At 40.5% G+C, this 21,937-nt stretch overlaps 1 protein-coding gene across 2 annotated transcripts in view; it reads right to left on the bottom strand.

The window, feature by feature from the left end:
* LOC148404403 (amyloid beta precursor protein binding family B member 2-like) overlaps nucleotides 1-21,937 on the bottom strand; it is a 30,035-nt gene that overhangs the window by 3,236 nt on the left and 4,862 nt on the right. Inside the window, exons 2-13 of one of the 2 annotated variants that reach the window (XM_088381569.1) lie at nucleotides 20,121-21,376; nucleotides 19,102-19,277; nucleotides 18,613-18,756; nucleotides 18,022-18,107; nucleotides 17,462-17,522; nucleotides 16,701-16,847; nucleotides 15,977-16,104; nucleotides 4,524-4,638; nucleotides 2,653-2,728; nucleotides 790-870; nucleotides 565-680; nucleotides 263-445 (exon numbers count right to left, since the gene is read on the bottom strand). In XM_088381569.1, coding sequence (XP_088237695.1) covers nucleotides 263-445; nucleotides 565-680; nucleotides 790-870; nucleotides 2,653-2,728; nucleotides 4,524-4,638; nucleotides 15,977-16,104; nucleotides 16,701-16,847; nucleotides 17,462-17,522; nucleotides 18,022-18,107; nucleotides 18,613-18,756; nucleotides 19,102-19,277; nucleotides 20,121-21,354 — 2,547 coding nt within the window. In that variant the 5' untranslated portion in view covers nucleotides 21,355-21,376. Of the gene's footprint in view, nucleotides 1-262; nucleotides 446-564; nucleotides 681-789; nucleotides 871-2,652; nucleotides 2,729-4,523; nucleotides 4,639-15,976; nucleotides 16,105-16,700; nucleotides 16,848-17,461; nucleotides 17,523-18,021; nucleotides 18,108-18,612; nucleotides 18,757-19,101; nucleotides 19,281-20,120; nucleotides 21,377-21,937 lie in introns of both variants that reach the window. The other variant, XM_088381560.1, reaches the window with a different exon arrangement.

Here is a 21,937-nt window from a genome sequence, read left to right as displayed (position 1 = left end):
CACTATCCAGGAAAATAAAATATATAACTAAATTTCAAAAATTGTTGACCTGAATTGGTTAAGTGAATTCACAATTATATTGTTAGTTCAACAAAAAAAAAAAGAGTTGACCAAATATTAACAGATTTCAATGAAGAAGCAATTCAGAAGATAAATGAATGAATACGTATGCATACACAATACTGTCTATGTTTCTGCTTTGTATAAATTTTTTGGTTCTTTAAATTGGTTAATGGTTCAAAGACATTAATCTGATTTTTACCACACATGCTGCCTGCACTGCTTCAGACACACATCCAGCATTGGGGTCACACCAGAACACATGGCATTGGAAGTGTTGGTTTCCCGTGTCCATGATGAAGGCAAATGTGTGGACGTCCCGCCCGACACCCATGAAGGATAAGAAACGGACCCGACACTCCACCAATGCCTCTTCTTCCTCCTCCTGAACAAGAAATCATGATGAGAATTCAACTCATCTCTTCTAGATAGCATTGAATCCGGACCTGCCTAACAGTTAACAGAATTACTGCTGAACATAATATTGTATAATCCAAAGCATGCCTTTTCTTTGATAACAGCTAGAGTGGTGTCAGCAATGCTCAGAACGACAGGTGTCCATTCCTCCTTGCCTGTGGAGGACACCAGGCTGTCAATGGCTCCATTTATGATGTCCATACCTGGAGATAGAATACACACAAGGGAGCATGAAGCAGGAGATGACGACAGGAGGAATTTATTGCATACCAGAAGGGGGCTGTTTGATTTTAAGAGCAGGCTCATATGTACCTATGGGTCGATTCACTGACGTCACACCCAGATAGAAGACGTGGAACTTCTGTACCAGCTCAGTCTTTGGCATTGGAAATTCTGAACAGTGGAAAACACACCAAAAAAACCCCACGTTTTTACAAACAACAAATAACTTCTAACAGTGGTCCTGACGATTTAATAATTGGATCAAACTAAAGAAATAAAAAGGCTTGTGGATATTTGCATAATTTTGGGAGCCGCTGGCATGATTAGGGCTGGATGTTTTCTGAGTCGAAGTCCTGCCGGGTTTGCTTGGATGGCGGCTTGCAGGCAGAACAGATTGCGCAAAGATGCCGGTACCGGCATCAGCATCGACATCAGCTCCCAAGGGAGTTCAATTAAGTTCATCCGCTGCCCACAGGATCTCATTTTAGTGAGTTCAATTTTGGAGTTGTGAAAACATATCACAGTACGGGATGTTTCTATTCCATTGCATGCAAAGAGCAAAATAAAAGAAACAGCTTTCCCAGATTTTTTTTTTTTTGCGCCCTTCTTCTGCGCACAGTCACTTGTTTTAAACAGGTTCACGCGTTGCCGTTCATCAAATGAGCTTTGGCCGGTATTTTAAGTGGTGGATTCCAGTAGAAATTCATCATGAGCTCACCTGGGTGATGGCTATGGACGGACTACGGCAAATCTGTCTGGGTTAATGTCTTCTAACTGGATTCACCTCATCAGAGTGCGCTCACACAGACATTTCCTCGTATCATTTCCATTGGCACTTTCAGGAAACCATTATCGTTTTTTCTTTACACTTGAATGCACAGTGAGGGCAAACAGAGGATAGAGATTTTTTTTCCTAATATCAGCAGCAGTCCCACCTAAGCCACCTTTGCCGAGATCTACTGCACAAGAACATTGATGGAGAACCATCCATCAAATTTCTATACCGCTTATTCAGTGCCGGGTCAGAGGGATCTGGGGCCCGTCCCACCTGCTATTGGGCGAAAGACAGCGTGCACTCTGGAATGGTCACCAGTCAATCACAAGGCTCACATAGCAAAAGACAACAGTTCACACTGGTGGTACTCAATTCTGGTGGATGAACCACCATCAAGAATTTGGGATGGAGAACCAGTAGAGCAGTGTTGCCCAACCATTTTTCATCCACGGCACACCCTTTCGTTGGAAAAAATCTCAAGGCACACCACCAACAAAATCTGGTGTTACATCAGTTTCTATATCAAAATTATATTACAACAAAAGACAGTGTGAAAGTGCTATGTAAATAAAGTCCTATTCCTATATGTGTGGAGAGAGTGGAATAATTTAATAAAAATAAATAATTTAATGAATAAATAAGTATTTTTAAAATTGTATTTATTTTTTTAATAAAAGTGACCGTTTTTTAAAAAGATTTTAGACAGTATAAGGAATAAACTACTGAAAGTGATTGGGATTAAAATCCAAAAGAATCAACCTAACTTTGTTTACTGTTCTGGACTACCGCTATAAATATTGTGACAACAAGGTCACGTTTAAAGACGCTCTGCTGTTTTGGCAACAGATGAGTGGTGATCAGAGTCAAGGTGTCACAATTTGACTGTGTATTTTATGTTGGTGAAAATGAACAATCCAGGTTCTCTGGTTGAACTACATGCTGGAATATCCGTCAGTCCACGAATGCACCACGGCGTCAGAGCAGCAAACAGAATATGTGCCGATGCACCACAATCACACCGACACAGCATGCAATCTCAAGATATTAAGAAGAATGCTGTAAGGCAAGACAAGAAACCTAGCATGTGGCCAACAATTGCCTTTTCACATGGGCTTACTACAAAAGGATAAAAGTGTTTGCATGTGTGCTTGGAAGTGTGTTCATATGAGTGTGCACACCTTGTAGGGGCACATCCGAGCCAGTCTGGGAGGAGCTGCCAGCTGCAGCCTTGGCACTTTTCCTTTCAGCCATAATCTAGACAATAGAGATGGATAAAAGAAAAAACGGAATTATAGGTGAGAGGAGCAAAACAAAACACAGGCACAACACACAATGAGAGGGAGGAAAAAAACAGGCAATTAGAGAAGACAATAAAAAGTGAGACAAATGAGACATTTTGTTTGTTTTTGTGTCACTGTGCCTAAAACAGTGTTATTGGTTTAAGTGATTTAAGAAAGCAAGTGGGTATATAGCGATGCCTTGATTGAGGAGATTAATTTATATCATGACCACACAATTGAAAATATTCGTATCTGAAATAAAAAAACAGCACCATGCAGGAATGTACGTAAAAAAACAATATTAACAAATAAACAGAATGTAAAGAACTATACAGTTCACGCAACATGATTTCATGCATTCATTACAATTTTTTTCTCCCACAAATATTACATTAATTCTTGTGAGCATCATCAAATTGTCTATCTATGTGTGTTATCGGACTGTTTGTCCAAATGTCCATCGCTTAAAGGCTTCGAACTACAACATCAATGCAAATCAGCCCATCAATTGCATTCAGGAATGTGCTTTACTTCCGTCTTGCAAAGTTTTGTTGTGTTTTATACAACTTTTTTCTAATAATTTTTCTAGTAAACTAAAAACGGAATGGGCAGTAAATACCTTAAAGAAAGCACTCTTTGAAGAATTATTCACTATCTGCCAGTTTTTTGTGCGGTTGTGATTGTAAAAAAAAAAAATTGCTCACAACTCAAGACAAAAAAAAAATTATTTCTGTACTTCTGTACTATAAGATTTATACTTTAGCTTCCTCATTGCCATTTCAGGGTTTTCATTTTGAATATACAATCACATGACCAGTAAATTCAATTTATTCTGTCCGAAGAAGCTCAGTTATTATTCAGCCTTTGATAATTTTTGGATGCTAATTTCAGCAGAGGAATAATGGCAGTGTCATATTCCATCGCTCAATGAATGTTTGTAGAATTCTGAATTTAACTGTGTGAAAAGATGCAATCTGTTTTCCTCCTTCCACTTGGCTGCCCTTCTGCTGCAGTGCTCGCACTCTTTTAAAGTGCATCAGAGTGTGCTGTTTGCACGCCATCACTGCTCTCACTTTGTATGCATGACACCCTCTATTAATTACAAGTGTCGTTAAAAGTGCGTGTGGTCGGTCTGCATCACATCTAGCTGAGGAACGTGTGAAAATAAACATAAAGGACACACACGGCAGAAAGTAGTGAGATAAAAGTCATACAAAACGTTATGCACAATTTTTTTTTCTTTATACTTGCACTGTTTTCCACAGGATCTTCAAAATCCTGCGCTGATCCCCACACGAGATTACAAACCATAATGGTGGTAGGTAGGTAGGTAAGTAAGTAAGTAAGTAAGTAAGTAAGTAAGTAAGTAAGGAAGGAAGTAAATCCGAAGTTGGCATTGGCAGTGTCTGAATTAATTTATTCACATTAGTCATCTATGATACATAGTACAATAATGATATGTGATGATGGTGTTTTTACACTGTTCTGTGCAATACACCTCAAAGGACCCCCTCCACACACACACACAATTTGGTTAATAAGAGCATTCGTGCAATAAATACTACACTTTCGCGTCATCTTCTTAAACTTCTCTGAAGACAGTCTGCAGCCTAACAACATTCCTATGCCTTCTGAATACTCTAAACAGGGTGACATGCTACGTGCTGATTGAGAAGATCTGTAGTTGCAGAGAATAAGCATCATTGTTGGCCTTAAGACACCACAGTGTGAAAGCTTGGCAGTGTCTGTGAACTGGTAGTGGCACCCACCTTAGAGCAGATTTCGTGAAGACTTGTGGCAATGGCTGCGGCGGGCGTATCACATCGAAACACGTGACACTTGAGCACTCGCGTGTTCTTGTCCCTTGCCACATAGGCAAAGTCCCTGAGGACACATGAACCATGCAAATTATCACATGGCCAAACCATGACATCCTCACTACTGTGAAGTAAAAATGTAAGCTAACCATTCGTAGGACACTTATAAGGTGTGAGGGTAATAAAGTAAGTAAATTGATTACTTTGATATGAGTGGTTCTCAAATTTTTTACACCAAGTGTCAAATCAACAAATACTCTGCAAGTACCACAACATTAAAATACAGTAATGCAGTAGGCCCAAGTGTTCATCAAAAATGAGGCTGGAGTTTAACACCACAAACGTATTGACTATCATAAGCCTCGAGAACTATTATGCAGTTTGAACACTGTGCTTTAATATGGGGTTATGAAAAAAAATACCCAACTGATTAAAGTAAAACTGTATTCCACATAAAAGTTTTTGTTACCTGCAGTAATGTTTTAGAACAATTATGAAAGATTGAATTCTAATACACTGGAAATAAAAGTTGAATAGAACTCAACTGTACACAAAAAAATGTGCTGCACATCAAACCTATTTTTCCCATTAAAATGTAAACATAGTATGTAAGCTGTTTCTGAAATGGATGGCGGTATGGATAGACGGAGGGATGCATGCATGTATGAATGGTTGGTACTCAACAAATACACTATACCGGATTAAAAAACATTTGAGCCAATGAGACGTGATTCATATTAAACATATAAATATATATATTTATATATATGTAAATGTTATATATATATATATATAATATATATATATGTAAATGTTATATATATATATATATAATATATATATAACATTTACATTCAGGGATTCATTTGCGTAACACTAGAGGGAGCCCGCGCACTCACCTTGAGAATCAGTGTTCTATTTTAGATAACACTGGCCATTGACTGCTCAAATTGTGACGGAAAATCCAGCAATGACAGTACAGCTTCTAAATGTAGCCCTCTACCCCAAAAAAAATTGCAAGGAAAAAAATTAAGTGAAAGAATGCTGACTGATGTAATGGAATCCTGGACAAAAAATTCTCAAGATCCCAGCCAAGGGAAAAGTAGATATCGTAAAAGGGCCTTTAATGTCTGAAACTCATTTATTAGCCTGCATATGGTTCCATTTATCTTCTTTATGGTGAGAACAAAATGTCCAGAGTGACGTTAAAAAGTTACAAAGAACGCGCAACGTGAAGGAAGACGATGAATAAACATCAAATGCAATGCAGGCTAAAGATTTTTTTTTTTGTTTGAGGAAAAAACTCCTTGGCATTACTGGCTCCTTTAGGAGTTGTTTTCTATATGATCCATTTCATTTGAACAGCACTATGATGACTACTGCCTCTCCCTCTAGCCTGCAGGTATTGCTTCTCGTAGAGCTGCTTAGGGACATTAATGCATATTGAGATGAAATGCTTCACCTAGAGGGCATTTAGCTTTGTGCCAATATTTGGATTAATGGCCAATTTATATTCCACTTTTTCTTCACCCTTTGCTTCTTGGATGTGCTCAGCCTACATCTCCCATACCAATTCCTGGAACTGACTGTTAAGATCCCCACTTTAAATCTATTTATCCCATCCTCTTTAAGAGAGTGTTCAGCCCCCTGATCTTCTATCACCTCTTTTTTCTTAAACAACGTCAACAACTTTTTAAAAAACAAAAAACATAATTTGCAAGGTCTTATTACTGCAGTTTGCAGCATGAGTTTAATGAAAAAAAAAAAAAGATGGCGCTACAGGTTTTTCACTAGGTACAAGTGAAAATTGATGACTAAAACTCACTGTGAACAAGCAACATTTTGCACCTTTTTAAATCAATTTGAGTGTATACAAATCAATTTCGAATTACCCAATCAAGATGTTGATACCAACACTGTAAGGCAGGAGAACCATATGATTTAACAGCCACAATAATAGTGAGATGGGGCTTAACGCGGAATTTCAAAGAGCTGTATTTTAGAGAGCACCTTATTTTGTGTTTCGGAAAAGAATAGGACAGTGCATTTCTTCTACAGAATATGTAGTAGTTTGTCTGCACCTAAAAACTCATCTAAGGCCTCAAATACAAAACATCTTCACTGATGACGTTTTTGCTGCCTTCAGCAACAAAAAACTGCTCTGTTTTTTGAGTCTATAATGATGGAGATGTACTGGCAATACCCTACGGTGGCTGTAATTCCTCCGACTCAAGCGAGCTATTTTTGTAAAACCTCATAAATTTAAGGTGTGGGAAGAGGAAACGTAATAATAAATGTGTAATCTTCTGCCATTGCAGTGCCAATGTGCTGCTTGTAAATCCACCTATTTGTGGATCTTTTTTTGGGGGAAATGGTCTGCCTAGTCACTGACTTTGTGCTCTTTCTGAAACACCCTGAAATGCCACATAATGATTCCAAAGCCTTTGCAATATAAAAGTAGGGCTTTGGGGTCATCAAGTGGTATTTTGGTGTCAAGGAACTATGAGGTGAGGGAAGAAACTTTTAACAGACAGTCCAAAGTGTATACACATTTAGTCATGGTGTGATTGAAGAGAAGCAAAGAGAAAAGTATATTGTCGGTAGGGGAGGGCACATTATTTATATTTTAGGGTATGGGTGTACATAACGCAGGAGAAAAATGACACATTCTCCTCACTAATGAGTGAGAGAAGCTGCAAAACAAATAAGTAGGAGGACTCCTGTCATGACAAGTCCTGTTTCCAGCCAAGGCTGAAAAACAAGTAAATGCAAAGATGGGCAACTGAATGTCATCGGTAGAAGTTAAATCAATTAGATCACAAGTCGACCAATTAGTCAAGTCGACGTCCGCATCAATGTTTAACTCTTACAGTCGACTAATAACTTATTTTGAGCATCTCCCAGTGGAAAGGCGATGCAGGCAAAAAGTATGAAAATTAGCTGTTGGTGGAAGATAATTAGCTCGATTAGCTTCAGCTAGTTTAATCACCACTAGTCTTAAGCTATTCACACTAGTGAGATCACAGAAGGGGCGTAAATACAAAAAAAAAACTTTTGTCATTCAAGTCATCTGATACATTTTCCAAACCATCATCTGCACAAATAGAAACTTTGCAGCAGTCACAGCCAGTGCTCATCATAAAAAGCTTTGTGTTTCTGAGTGCACTACCCAAGCAATGATACTGCTTAATTGTGCTCATACAGGCAGGGTCGATAACACTCCTCGCCTGTGGCCAAAGGAAATAATGTGATGTGGCGTGTGTGAGGTGTGGATGTAGCCACTGGGCCCGGTTTGAGAACGTTTGAGCAGCGGGCCAACAAGGAGAATTAGCCACTTTTCTGCTTCCACTACAAATGGTTTGTTTATGACCTCACAATAGGCTCTCATGGGGAGAGAAACAAAAGGCATTCCTTTTTCTTGATAGCCCGTGGCCACACTGGCTTGCTGCTAGTTTTTAGACTTTCAATCGTGACACGAGGAATCGCTTCGACGGCTCATGGATGTAGTCGTAGTGCATAGAGGTATTGTACTCGTAGAAATGATCCGATACAGTACGCAACAATACCGCATCACCAGCCTGACGTATATGTATGTACCTTCCGGGTTGCAGCAGATGGACACAGACTTTTTCCTCATGTTATCATAAGTTGTTATTGTAAAATGTGTTGTATTTGAATGAAACATATGCCATGATTATATATTTATTATATTTATGCCATGTTTAAATATTTATATTATGAAGGTGTGTGTTTTTGAACAGAAATTGATGAAAATAAAACATTTTCATCACCATCACATAACGTTATGGCATTATCAAGTATCAGTACGCCTGTTTGGTATTGGTGAGTACGCAAATGAATCCCTTATAAAATTGTTTGTTGTAAATAAGATTATGTGGTTCTACAAGCAACCCCTAAAATAAAATCAAACCAATCTTTTGCCAATCCACGATTGTGGCAAAAATGAAGATACACAGTTACACTTGAGTAAAACAGGAAAAATTTGAATTACCTTTCTCTGGTTCCCAGAAAGCAGAGGGAGATGAAGATGAGAGAATACGCAGCAAGAATGAAGAAGGTAAGAATGAAGGTAGGGTTGCAAATGAGGAAAAAGGGAAGGGAAAACAAGAGCACAGGGAAAGAAGCGACGTTATTACATTCCATCAAAGATCGACATCAGGTGTTGGATTATGTGGATGCGTGTAAACATTGTTCATTCTCATTCTCATTGTTCTTTGTTTACAAGAACATATCACATCAAAGAAACTGTCGACTTGTTCATTTTGGCTGTCCCACCTTGTCACTCACTATTCCTACCATGCATGTTTTTGGAACATGGGAGGAAACCAGAGTACCTGGAGGAAACCCCCTCCAGGCATGGGGAGACCAAAACTTCAGAATAAGAATTTGAGTCTTGCTGCCTGCTACATTTGGTGGTTGCCATCTCACGATCACACAAATGCATGCGCACACACATGCGTGCATGTTTTGTTCCCAACCTCCACCACCTCTTTAAACACTTGTCTTAATTTCAATCAGAAACTTCACATCATACTGCACAGAAACTCCTCCAACAAAAACAAAACCTTGTCAAATTGTCCTTAATTTACTTAGCACAAAGGACCACCTCTGAATCTCAATGCAAATTGTTTCATGTATTTCATAGCCACAGGCAACCAAGAGTGCTTTGCATAAAATTGATGACAAAAATGATGACAGGTAGCAAAGAAGACTAAACTTCAAACAAAGCAAGCAAAGAAAACAAACTGAAAGCAAACAAAACAAAACAATGCATGAGATATTTCAGTTGATCCTAAAGAAATGTTGAAATGAGTGTTTTATTTGTATTGCGAGAAGTTATGCTTGGAGGAAAAGATTGAATCACTACCCACTGATAAAGTACCTTAAGCATTTGTTGCCGTCAAGTACAACTCTTATTTTGTCAAGCTGCTATTTAGCACTTTTGGGGCGTGCTAACCTAAAAGCTAAGAGCAAACGTAACGCAATAGATGCCATTTTTTCCCCCATCTTATTTCAATTCAATCCAAGTCTGCTCTGGCGAGCATCTATAGTGTTTTCAGCCAAGGATTACTCAGTTTGGTGAGAAGTTACTAGAGTTAGCCAGTTTTGGAAGCCTAAGTAAATCACTGTGAAATTTTGTGACGTTCATACTCACATCCACGCACACTTTATGACCTGATTCCAAGGATTTGGCAAGGCAAGGAAGGCTAAAAAGGAGAAAAAAAGATGCGTGGGGGGCTAGAAGAGAGGGGTAACACAAGCTGGGAGGCACATGACACCCACATGTCAACACTCGTCATATTCCGTTGCATATTTTACAGCATCGGCATAAGGGGGAGATGGAAAGGGAGGGGGCCGAAAGGGAGAAGAGACGAATTGTGGGTGGGCGTGAAAGAGCGAGTAAGATAATGTCCTGCTGTTCTCCCTGCACTTGATCGTTTTACATCACACTGCTTTGGAAAGTATGTGCAGGATTGACATATGTGCATGTTCGTGTGTGCAACTTCAGTGAAATGTCACCTCAATAAACGGCCTCTATTCATGTGTTTGTGTGTGTGGCTGTGTGTTTATGTGTTTGTGTGTAATGGGAGGAGATAAAGAGAGTGTGGGAGAGAGCAGGGATTTGAGTAAGTGATTCCAAAGCTTGCTCACAGTGTAGTTAGAATTGCACTGTGGCCTAATTAGCTCAACAGCATGTGCAGTAACGCAGGATTCGTGCACAGCATACACTCACTGTATGTGCACTTGAACTCATAGTGCACAGGCAGGTTCTTTAAGGTGGGTCCTTTGAATACTAAAAGTAAGAAATATTCTACCTGACATATACTGTGTGGTGATGCCTATGTTGATAGTTTGGGAACTGAACCACAATGTATAATTGTTTTTCAGACAGAAACCATAAAAAAATCTATATAGCTCTGGTTGCACCTTGGTGCCATGGAAACATACCTAAACGAGTTGAGGAGCTTCAGTGAGACAAAAGTAGTCATTTGATGTTGATGTTGTTTGATGTTAACTGTAGACCTAGTTGTTCCTTATGTTCCGTCTCGTGACCTTTGTTCGCAAAACGCTAGTCTTTTAGTGACACCGAGGGCCAAGAAAATGTCTGCAGGGTCTAGAGCATTTTCTATTCGGGCTCCAGAGCTTTGGAATGCCCTACCAATGGATATTGGAACTGCTACCTCAGTGGAAACATTCAAGACACGTTTAAAGACACATTTCGATGATATGGCCTTTAATTAACCTGTAGTGGCCGATTCGGCTGGAGTTTGTTGTGGCAATGGGCATTGGAGTTTATCATTATCATAATTTAATTAGATTATTACTTTTAGGAAGTATAATAATCAAGAGGGATATTGTACTTATTAAAACATGTCAAACCACATTTATTGGTGTTTTTCTGGGCTGCTCGAATAGATTCATGGCATTCCTATTCATTTCAATGGGAAAAGATGATTTGAGGCATGAACGGTTAGACTTAACAAGGGCCGTCACAAAATGAACTGAACTGATCAAATCACTATTAAGTTATCTCCATTCCATGGTGACTTAATTAAAGTGTGCTCTTTAAATAATGTAAAAATAATGTAAAATATTTTGTTGTGAAACAGTTTTAAATGAAAATTATTGTTGCCAAAAGCTGAAGATAATTTAATAACAAGAATGCATGGCTTTAAAGGACATTTGCCAATTAGATTTCAGTTAACTGAACTTATAATTGCTGTAATGTTTTGCAAATGGGACACAATATCAGGTTTTGACACAGCACTGGAGTGTACCAAAAATGATGTTTCCCAAAGCTCTGGTGTCTTTATTGGCCACTTGCATCCATCTCACTTTTTTGTGAACCATTTTATCTGTGCTAATGTGAAAGTAAAGAATCTTCTCGAGGCAAAGGCTTTTCGTCTGATTTTGTCATTTCCAATTTTAGATCTTTAATCATATCAATTCATTGTGTACATATTAATATACCTTACGACTCTACTGTGGCCACCTTTGGCCAAACGAAACGTATGAAAACTGCATTTTCTAATTTTTTTCTATATTTTCTGTGTTCGTTACAAGATTGAATCATATAGTAAAATGGTTTCCATCTAGGCTAAACACTAGATTTCTAACAGATAAAACCATACATCAAATTTTGGATGAGAGAGCAATTTCTTGTAATTTTAGTTTACAAAAGAGACATTTAATGGCTTACTGAACCCCACGGCCTAAAACTTGACAAGAGTAGACGACGGGGGAAAAAAATGTCCACAATCCCATAGCGGATAACCCCAATGTGGCCATCAGGAACATAGTGTAAATGTAGCCTAAAAGCAAGACCCCAGACAACCATCGTGGTGTGTACATTGCTATGTGACCAGCATCACTTCTCATTGCTGCCCTCTCAAGCCAGGAGGAGCAAGAATTTTATCTGCGAAAGATTTATTGGTTGGAGGAGCGATGGGGAAGATCTATAGCGGGAGCACAATGAATAATCTGTCAGGAAGACACGTAGTACAACCAGGTGAGCTAAACCATGCCTAATGTGGGCAATAAAGAGGCAGCAGTGACACTGAAGGAGGAGGCAATGTCTTGGTTTCATCACAGTCCATGATGACCCTTCAAGGAGTCAGGCTTTGTGGGAGGTTGAGTGGACATGTCCCAATGACCAAGCAGCGAGTGGACAAGTGGCTGTGATGGATTGTGGAAGGACAGAAGGATGGAGGAGTGATGAGAGAGGTTGGTGTGTGAGAGGGTAGGGAGTGGGGGGAGGCCATCAATCACCGTGGCGTCTATCCAATGTGTCTGGGCGATCAGGGTTGTGTCCCAGAGGGCCATCAGATGAGTCTTGCATATTAATTAAGGTTAAAGGGGCCGTGCCATCAGCAAATGAGATGGGCGCTGCCAAAAGCTAAAACATGCAAACCCATTGACATAAATGGAGGTGATAGCTTGAGCCTTAAAATATTAATGACCCACAAGGGCTCCTTGTTTTCTTTCTTTTATTGTGTGCAACAAAGGTCAGCTAGCTTTGGACAGGATGTCCAGCCTATGATGAATATCAATGAAAGGTGCATGCTTGTAGTCATTATAAAACAAGAGCTGGATCAAATAATCTGCCTTTACAAAGAGAATAAAGAGCTGTACATTGGCAATATTTCATTGTAATAAGTGATGTTGAACTGTACACAAATTATTGAGAACTGTTTGTTATGTCGTGCCTCAAGATACCAGTTTAATTTCTTTTCCCTCAAAAACTCTCGAAAGGATTTTGAAAGGAATAAAAATGCCATTAATCTCTTTCAGCCTCCTCGGAAGATATTAGTTAAAGGCACAACAACGAAAAGGGACTCCCGCTCCCCAGCCCCTCCCTTCGTTGCTACTCTTCTGTCATAAATCTTTAGTCTCATTTTGCTCTTCACTTTTTTCCATCAGTCACAACCCCATCCTCAATTGCCTGTCAGAAAAAAAGACATGCACAATAAACACAGAATCTATCGTGCATAAACCAGCATGTTGTGCACTTCATATAGAATATAAGATGTTTGAAATAAAGTGGTAAAATATGACATTTCTGGCACTTTGAATCACCCCGCAGCACATCCACACGTTAATCGTGTTTTCTGCATCCTCCCTCCAATCCCTCTTTTGCTTACTTCATCCTTCTCTCTTCTTTGCATTTTATCTGAACTCCCCCAAAACATCTGCTTAGCATCAGCCTGCATCCTCACACCTGACTGATAGCCGGGAAGCGAGCAACCCAGCTGTGTATGAAGTCAAAGCCGTAGCATAGAGGCGAGCAGGCAGAGAAGGTGACAAATAAAAGGGGGACTAATGACAGTGTTCATTGATAAAGGAGAGGTAAGATACTCACACAGGCAGACATGCTGGCCATGTCACAAAATAGTTCCTCGCCTCGTTAACTCCTTTGCCGCTGTGACATTGCGATAGAGCTCCCGTGTCGCTTGTTCCTCAACGGTGACGCTTTCACGGTCTCTCCCCCTCTTCTTTTTTCTTTTTAATCCTCAAGAGCTCTTTTCCTCCTCGCTCACTCCTCCAACCTTCTATTCCCACAACTAGGACTACACTTCTGTCTCAAGAGTCACTCGATGTGAGGAGGGAGGCATCTCCAAGCGAAGAGTCAGCACCTGCTCCCCCCCAGAGTCGCTCTTATCTTTCCCTTTTGCTTGTCCTACAGAAAGTGTTAAAAATGGGAAGGCTTGTACAAAGGCGGGAGAAGCAGCAGGAGGAAGACGCTGACTGAGCTGAGCAGCCAATGACACGAGAGGGAGGCAAAATGAGAGCTGGAGACAAAGAGTGGGAAAACCAAGCCCAAAATAAGGGATGGAGGAAGTATATGGAAAACACTCAGTTAACATGGGCGCACACATTAAAGAGTGCTCTAGTTTTAGACTAAGGACTTCATCAACTCAAGCCCATGTGCACACAGACACGCACACACAATAACGTTTGCACATGCAGCAAGGGGGCATGCAGATACTCAGACTTGCTGAGTGCTCCAGATTTAGCTACATGATTTCATCGAGGGACCAACAACCCCCCGCCTGTGCCCCTCTGCCCCGCCCAACTTAAGATGGATGTGGGGCTCATTCATTTTGAATCAAGCTGGACCAAGAAAGCAACATTCACATTGGTGAGAACACCCCTCAGTAGGAAGCAAGCAACGCATGCTCATAAACATTTCAGTAAAACAATAAAATATATCATTTATTTTTTTGTGGACCTGTGTCCAATAAAGTTTAAGTAGATTAGCTACAAAGTTGATCTAACTTTAGATCTGCCAGTGTGTCTTATGGTGGTAATGATTAAAATAATAATAAGGGATGAGCGAGACATGGAAAAAAGGCAGGACAGCGACCCTCAAGAACCGGAGATGCCTTAGCTACACCATGACCAAGGTTAGGGCATTTCTTTTATTGCCATCTCCTGAATTACTTAGCCAGTCCCTCAATGATTATGTTAACAATGTCTGACTTTCCACCACGCCTATCTTTAAATTAATCTACCAGTTGAAAAGGAAATAACAGCTGGCGTTGGGTGTGATTTGGTCTATAGAGAAGCTACCAAAAAGCGACTAAAAATAAGAAACAGGCTTAAGACACTTTGACCCATCAGCCACAACGCTCTCCTTTCCTACTCTTCAGGAAATTAACTTTCTCCTCCAAAAACCTCTCAAGATATTATCCCAAATGTATTTTCAGAGAAGAAAATGAGTGAATACTCAAGGACACACTTTGGAAATGTATTTCAAAGCATACTATATTATAGAGGAAAGAAAAGAAGTATCTCTAACACTCTCTTGAAGCATGGGCTTTGGCTCTGCTGCCCTCTAGTGACAGTCTAAAGGCAAGACGCACAAAAAGCTCAAGGCTATAAATAAGGGAAATAATAAAAAAAAATCGCTTCAAATGACGTTCCGAGATCCTTTAATCGTAGGAAAAATGATGCAAACATAACGAAGCTTAGAAAATTTCATCAAGCTGGGGGTGATGAACAAAATGGTATCTGAGTGACGCAAAGAGAAAGTGAAGCTGTGATAAAAACAAGAGCAGAACAAGCCCTGCCTTCTTCCTCCTGCTACACATATTATCCATTACTGCTGAGAGACACAGTGAACGTTTCTCTACCCTCTGAGACATAAGAAGCATAAGGGACTTTTCAAACTACGACTAGAATTTCACACAACAGCTTTCACACAACAGGTATCATTATTGATCCAGTGGTATGATTTAAAATCTGTCAGTATCACACCTCACTAGTACAGAACTGCATTGCTTCTTAATATTACTCATCATTAAAACTGCAGCAATACAGAGAAGAGGGAAAGAAAAATCTGGGTATTAATCTTGTAACACTGAAATCTATCAATATCCATACAATCCTTGGTGAAAGAGAGATGAGGTCAATTTTTCTTGGAAGCAGGTTCTGCTACGCTGAACACGTTTGAAAAGTGCACAGTTGTCTTTGTAAGTATTACTGCTTTGATTTGACATTCTTACATCAAGAAACCCTGCAGAAAAAAAAAATCCTACCACAGGTGTGGACAGACAGCTACAGTAGGTAGTTAATGGAAATCCATTCAAGCCAGGCTCATGTCACACTGTTTGAGACCAGGAGATTGATGGTCATTTCCATGTGGACTGGAAATATTGAACATTGAGGATCATTATGTTGTTGTGAATGCAGTTAGTGCAAATGTCCTCAGAAAATGATGCAATATACTAATTGTAATGAGCTTTCCATTTCCTGCAGGGTGTATGCATTTTAGTGTTTACTTTTTTACTTTTCATATCGCAACAAATCACACAAGCAGCGATCAAATAGCCAATCATGCTCGCCAAAAAGCTTTAAAGCATATTTTACAGCATTTCGAATACCTGTCATGGTCACGGCCGACTCCCCATACACGGATGCTGCTGATTGGCTGAGAGTGCAGAAGGCTTTGATCATCTGGGTCAACCAGAGTCAACATGCGGTCTTGAAGCACCAGCAGCATTCCTTTACCCTTTGGAAGCAGAAAAAAAGCATGAGCATTATGATTATTATTTGTGGGTTTTTTTTTGTTGTACAAGCAAATTGTTATTGTCAATTATTTTTGCTAATATTGGTTATAATAATAATGAATTAGAAAATAACAAAAATTATAAACGTAAATGGAACAACTCGTCTGCACACAAAACATTCCCCCTTTTATTATCTTGCATAGTGGCCATACTGAAGAGGGGGAGATGCTCGCTCATGATGACTCAGTGTTTTACGCTACAACAGCTTTCTAATTGGTGTTTCTCAAGACAACAATATAAAAAAGGGGTTAAGAGAATTTTTCCACCTAAAAATACTCAAACAATCAAGATTTTAACTGCCTCGCTGCCTTTCGCTATTACAGCAATTACCTTTTTACGTTAGGTTGTTATTCACAGAAGCTGAAAAAAGTAACAAGCCTATTTTGACAAAGAAACGTTTAAAAAGCACTGTGAAAGTGCATGAAAAATCTACTTAATAAGAGTAACAGATTATTTGTATTTCTTGACATTCTACAAATGGCACTCATACAGTGCATGATATTATCCCTGCACTTAGATAATGACAAAAGTAACTGACCTCTCCCCAGACGCCGGCTGAGTCTCGGATATCCCTTCTGCAGTAAGACAGTTGTCTTATGCAGTGATGGACGGCCACACTGCTCCTCCCCTCACACAAGTCCTGTTCTGCCATCTCCACCCAGCCCAAGGACCGTACTGGAAATGACTAGGAGAAATACATAAATCATGGATGATTTTTGTTTTGTTTTAAATCACAGTTCTCTTTATTTTTTTACTGTGTAGCGTTTCACATAGCCTTTAGTCATAAAATAAAATTAATGAAATGTAATTCTTTGTTGAAATGTCAGGAAAAAGGACATATAATTGCGCAAAAAACAGAACCTGCTGCCTACACCGTTAGATGACATCCATTATCTTTTATTGTTTACAGTAATGGAATTTGACTCTTTCCCAGTCTCTTGCAATCAATCTTCCACATAGACAAAAGTGGAACTTTCTATTTAGAATACTGAATTTGTCAGCAAATCTTAGGCAGCAATTTACATTGAAAAGGTCCTCCAGAAAACATTGTTGAGCTGACTGACTGTTGACACAAAGACTTGCCGTTCTGATAGCACTGACACGAATATTGACTTTTAAGAGATGTAATGTACTTAATGCTTTTCAAGTTTTAATCCAAATCTGAGAAATGTATGGAAACGTAAGATGCAAATCCTTCACTTAGTCTTTGTAGAGTTACAAAATTTGATTGTGAAACGATATCAACCACATTTAAGGCTTTAATACGTACTGTATTACGGATAATATATTTCGGCTTACCATTGCTTCTGGATCCGGGAAAGTATTGTCGAGGTCCACCGTTTCCAGTGGAGCTGGAGGGCTGCAGAAAAGTGAGACATTGAAAGCTTGATGCAGTGGTTCTCAAGCTTTTTCCAATAAGTACCACCTAAAAAAATACTTAGCTCTCCAAGTACCACCATGGTGGTCTACATTAAATTACGGCATAGTAGACCTTAGAGTTAATCAATGAAACCAAGGTCTTATTCTTACCACGTTTGTTAAATATTATTGGAGATTACTGTTATCTTATCAACCATTGGAACATTATCACAATGCTTAAATATAGGTAAATAAAAAAACTGTACTTTATTCAATTGAAATGGATTGCGCAATTTCTACCTAAAATATTTTTCTTAAAAAAAAAGTTCATAAAGATTGGCAGCAAATCTATTGAACTTGAAACATTGATAAAACTGAACCGCATTTTTTCACACACCACACTTGGAGACTTGGAGTGCATTGTATGTTAAATGAGCGATTGTATTTGGTGAGAGAACATCACGCATATACTACACAAGGAGTTAATCAGTGTGCTTTACTTGAGTTTGAGGGAAGCATAGCGGAGGGTGGCCCCTTCAAATGCCTTCAGACTGGGGTCAGGATAGATTGGATAGTCCTTCAGATCCTGCAATGTACAAACGATGGGAGAGTGAATTAGTAATTGCTTCACACTTTAATTGCTTTATGGTTGGACTGGATATGTCACTCATTTTTATTATAAATGACTCTAGTTACCACAGTATTTACATTTGTTCAATGTGCAATTGGACAGATATTGAGGGGGGCAAGGTGAGTTCCCCCCACTGCCCTTAACCAGCCAGCTATTTAATCAATATATGGTTTAATAAGCTATTTTATCACATTGAAGATATGGGAACAAATCAAATTTGGTTTAGCATTCATAACAAAGGCAGAAACATTTGTTGATACAGGTTGCATTTTCTATGATCTTTATCTTAGATACACAGATATACCTGATTCAAACATTACGCAATATGAGATTTAGTTTATATTTAGACACAACAGAACATACACAGAATGTGGAAGATGCTGTGATGGGGCCAAAAAGGAATCTGACAGCTGACTATATACGTGATTTTTAACAAAAGAGGGGGAAATGAAAGGCTTACATTGACTGTGCAGGTGGTGCTTTTGAGATTCTGTGCAGAAGGGATGACATCATTGGAGAGGGTGGAGGTGAGGGAGGTTGGGGAGGAGCCAGAAGGGGAGGGGACCGGCTCCACTGAACTGTCTGAGATGAGACTGCTGGGGCGCTGTGGCAGACAGGAGAGAGGGGGACAGACCACCGACATTAACGGCTTGATCAAAATAGTATCGCTATAGCCTTATTGCTTATGGCTCACTACCAGTAGACTTGTCCACTCACCAACACTTAGACTTTACCTCCCTGCAATGATGATTATAGCTTGAGGTTGATAAATCCTCAAGCACATGTTTTGCCACATGGACGCCATGCTGAAAATATGCAAGTCTATCCTCAAATAGAACAAAAGCACACCCATCTGAAAAGGAACCTGCTAATGCTAGCTGATGAGCCGCCTTTGAACTCCCGTGTCAAGACACCACAGTATCCATACTGTACGTGAGCATCATCTCACCTCATTGGGTGGCTGTAGCGAGTCCTGCGTTTCCTGTCGTGGTTTGTTCTCAGTCTCATTTGAGGCAACAGGTCGGTGGTACTGAGTGGTGCCGGTGGGGACATGCCAGAAATATACCTCTGCCGAATCTGAGATCTCCTGCCAGCCTGGGGGCAGATCCCCCTCGCCCCAAACATCTGCTAATGGAGCAAAACAAACATACAGTATAAAAGATTGGGTGCATATCATTCATAAATGCTGTGCGAGTGTGTATGTGTGTGTCTGCACAGGAAGGAGGACGGGGATCATTAAAGCTTCAGTTGCCATAGCAACTCTTTCCTCGTCCCTTAAAGCAGTGCCCCTTAGGCAATGCCCTCTGTTCATTCTGTTCCAGCTCTCCTACGTTTCCCCCATTATATTTTCTGTTTCTTATGCTTTTGCATCATTTTGCATTTCCATTTGCATCCTATGCCACACTTAAATCTGCAGTCTCCTAGCCTTTCGTGCATGCTAATCATTCTATGCGACATAAGGCGGCACACGGTGGCCTTAAAGCTTCCCGCAGTATTGCCTAAGGTGGGGCTTTTGGTACATTTCCAGAAAGATCCATTTTTATGAGAGAGCTGGAAGGAGGCGTAGACTGTGATTGAAGAAGGATGTAATGAAGTGGCAATTAAAGGTTAAACTGAGCAAGGATTTATAAAGATGTTGTATGCAAAGGGAGGAGTGGGCACTCCAAACAAGCAGGATCAAATAAGCATTTGAATATGTTTGTGAAGAAAGATTAAAACAATAATTATGACTTTATATTGAAGCAAATGTTTCTATTCTATTCAAGTGGGGCATGGGAAGCTTCCCCTCAATTCCTGACCAACTATTTGATATATCACCTTTAACAGAAGCCATGACATAGCAGTGTTTTAAAATAAAGTTGAAGAATGTCAAATTGCTCTTCCATCCTTTGATTTTTCTGTATGCAGCCCCTGGAGGAAATATGTGAGGACCCCCTTGTACTAAAGACAAACCCGATGTTAACGAACCTGTCTCCTGTGGACTTTGAGGAGAGGGTGACTCCTGGGACAGAGTGGTCCAGCTGGAGTCTTCATCCTCCGACGGACTTTCGGGTGTCAGATCCATTCTTAAACTCACTTTGGGGAGCCCAAGCTCTGGTTGGGGATCGGGCAGGATAAGGGCCGCCCGGTTCCTTGTAGGGGTGTTCCTCTCACTGGACCTGGGCTGCTTCGGGGAGGATGGTGGGTACTGTTGCAGGAACTGGTTTTCATTGTTGGGGTGTAGTTCTACTTTGATCACCCTGGGCTGGGAGCTCCTCTGAGGCTTTGCGGGACTTCTCGGACTTCCCTGAACCTGGATGCAGTGCTCCTCTCTGATGTGGGCAGCAGCTTGGTGGATTTCCGGTACCCACTCTGGGCTATTAGTGGATGAAGAAGAGGAAGAGCAAAGCGGTGCTTCCACCACTACGGGTAAGAGAAGCTGTCTTGCAGTTGGTGATTTGTCACCCTCCTCTTCATCCTCTTCCTCCACTAGAGGCACCGCCTCTTCTTTGTCCTCCTGACGGGAGCATTTGCCGCTGGGCTTCTCTTCCTTCTGACTGTCTCTCTCTTTGGCCGGGCTGACCTGCTCTTTCTCCGTCAAAGACAGCTGCTTGTCGTTCTCCTTGTTTCCCCAGCTCAGGTCCCAAACCTTGTCGTGGTACTCCAAGAAGCTTTTTGTCCGTCTTCGGAAGGGGGGCAGCTGGGAGTTGTCTTTCTCAAACTCGGCCCAGTTAGAGTTGATGTTGTCTGTGGGGACATTGTGGATTTTGCCCTCTGTATTTGCTCTGCTCAGCTCCAGCTGCTGACTTTCAGCACGTCTCTGCATGTTGGCCCCATTCTTGGCTAGTTTAGGGTTAGCTGTATTGAAGAGTGATGAGGAGGAGGAAGAGGAGTATAGGGCAGAACTGGATGAGGACTTCGTGGGAAGGCCCCTGCCCCTGCTAGCAGTTTGATTCTTAGATGACAAGTTATCACTTGTGCCCACCACACTACGCATGCTTGTCATTGAGTATCGCTGGCGGCTCTTGGGCAAGGTGGCCGAACCTCCACCTTCTGAGCCAGCGGACTCCTTGATGACGTCACGTCCGAGAAGCTGGTTGTAAGAGGAGCGCAGGCTGAGCGAGGTGGGAGGTGTGGCGGATGGGCCGCTGCGGTTGGCCAGACCCACATTGGAGGGCGAGGAGCCAGAGCGTGAGAGAGGAGGGGTTTGTACTGACATCATGGCTGACTGGAATCGCGCTGACCTGTTGGGAGAGGACCAACAAAGGGGACTTAATAGTCACACACATGCTATAGATAGATTACCAGAAGGTACAATTTCTGAACAGGTTGTGAGTGAATGCTGATGAGAAGAAATGAAATGAAATGCTTCAGAATTCACTAGATTGTTGAAAATGAATGGATGGATAGAATTTGTGACTTCAAGTTGGAATGGTTGGATTCAGTCAAGAATTGTGGAAAAGAAATGTCAACCTAAACATATTGCTACTAATTTGGGGAATTTTAGGGTGCGCATGTGAGAATTTGGGGAAATGGTTCATGAAATGACATTCATGTGCTGAATATTTTGCAGTTGGAATTATTTGAATCGGTGAAAAATGTGGAAGGGGAGGTTAATATCTTTGGGGATTTTGCGTGAAATTTTGTAAATTTGAGTGAAGAATGATGATGAAAATGTGTCACTACAATTACTAAAATAGTTAAAAAGTGATACGACAAGTAATAAGCGCTGACCAAACAATCAGCAAATGAAAACATAATGACATTCAGATTTGAAATCTAATTGGTCAAAGAACCAATCCCAT

The sequence above is a fragment of the Syngnathus floridae genome, chromosome 1 (assembly GCF_059516105.1).
Source record: "Syngnathus floridae isolate MCC-2025c chromosome 1, RoL_Sflo_1.0, whole genome shotgun sequence".
Lineage (NCBI taxonomy): Eukaryota > Metazoa > Chordata > Actinopteri > Syngnathiformes > Syngnathidae > Syngnathus > Syngnathus floridae.
Note: the sequence above shows the minus strand (reverse complement) of the source record. Positions and strands in the feature narration are given on the sequence as shown.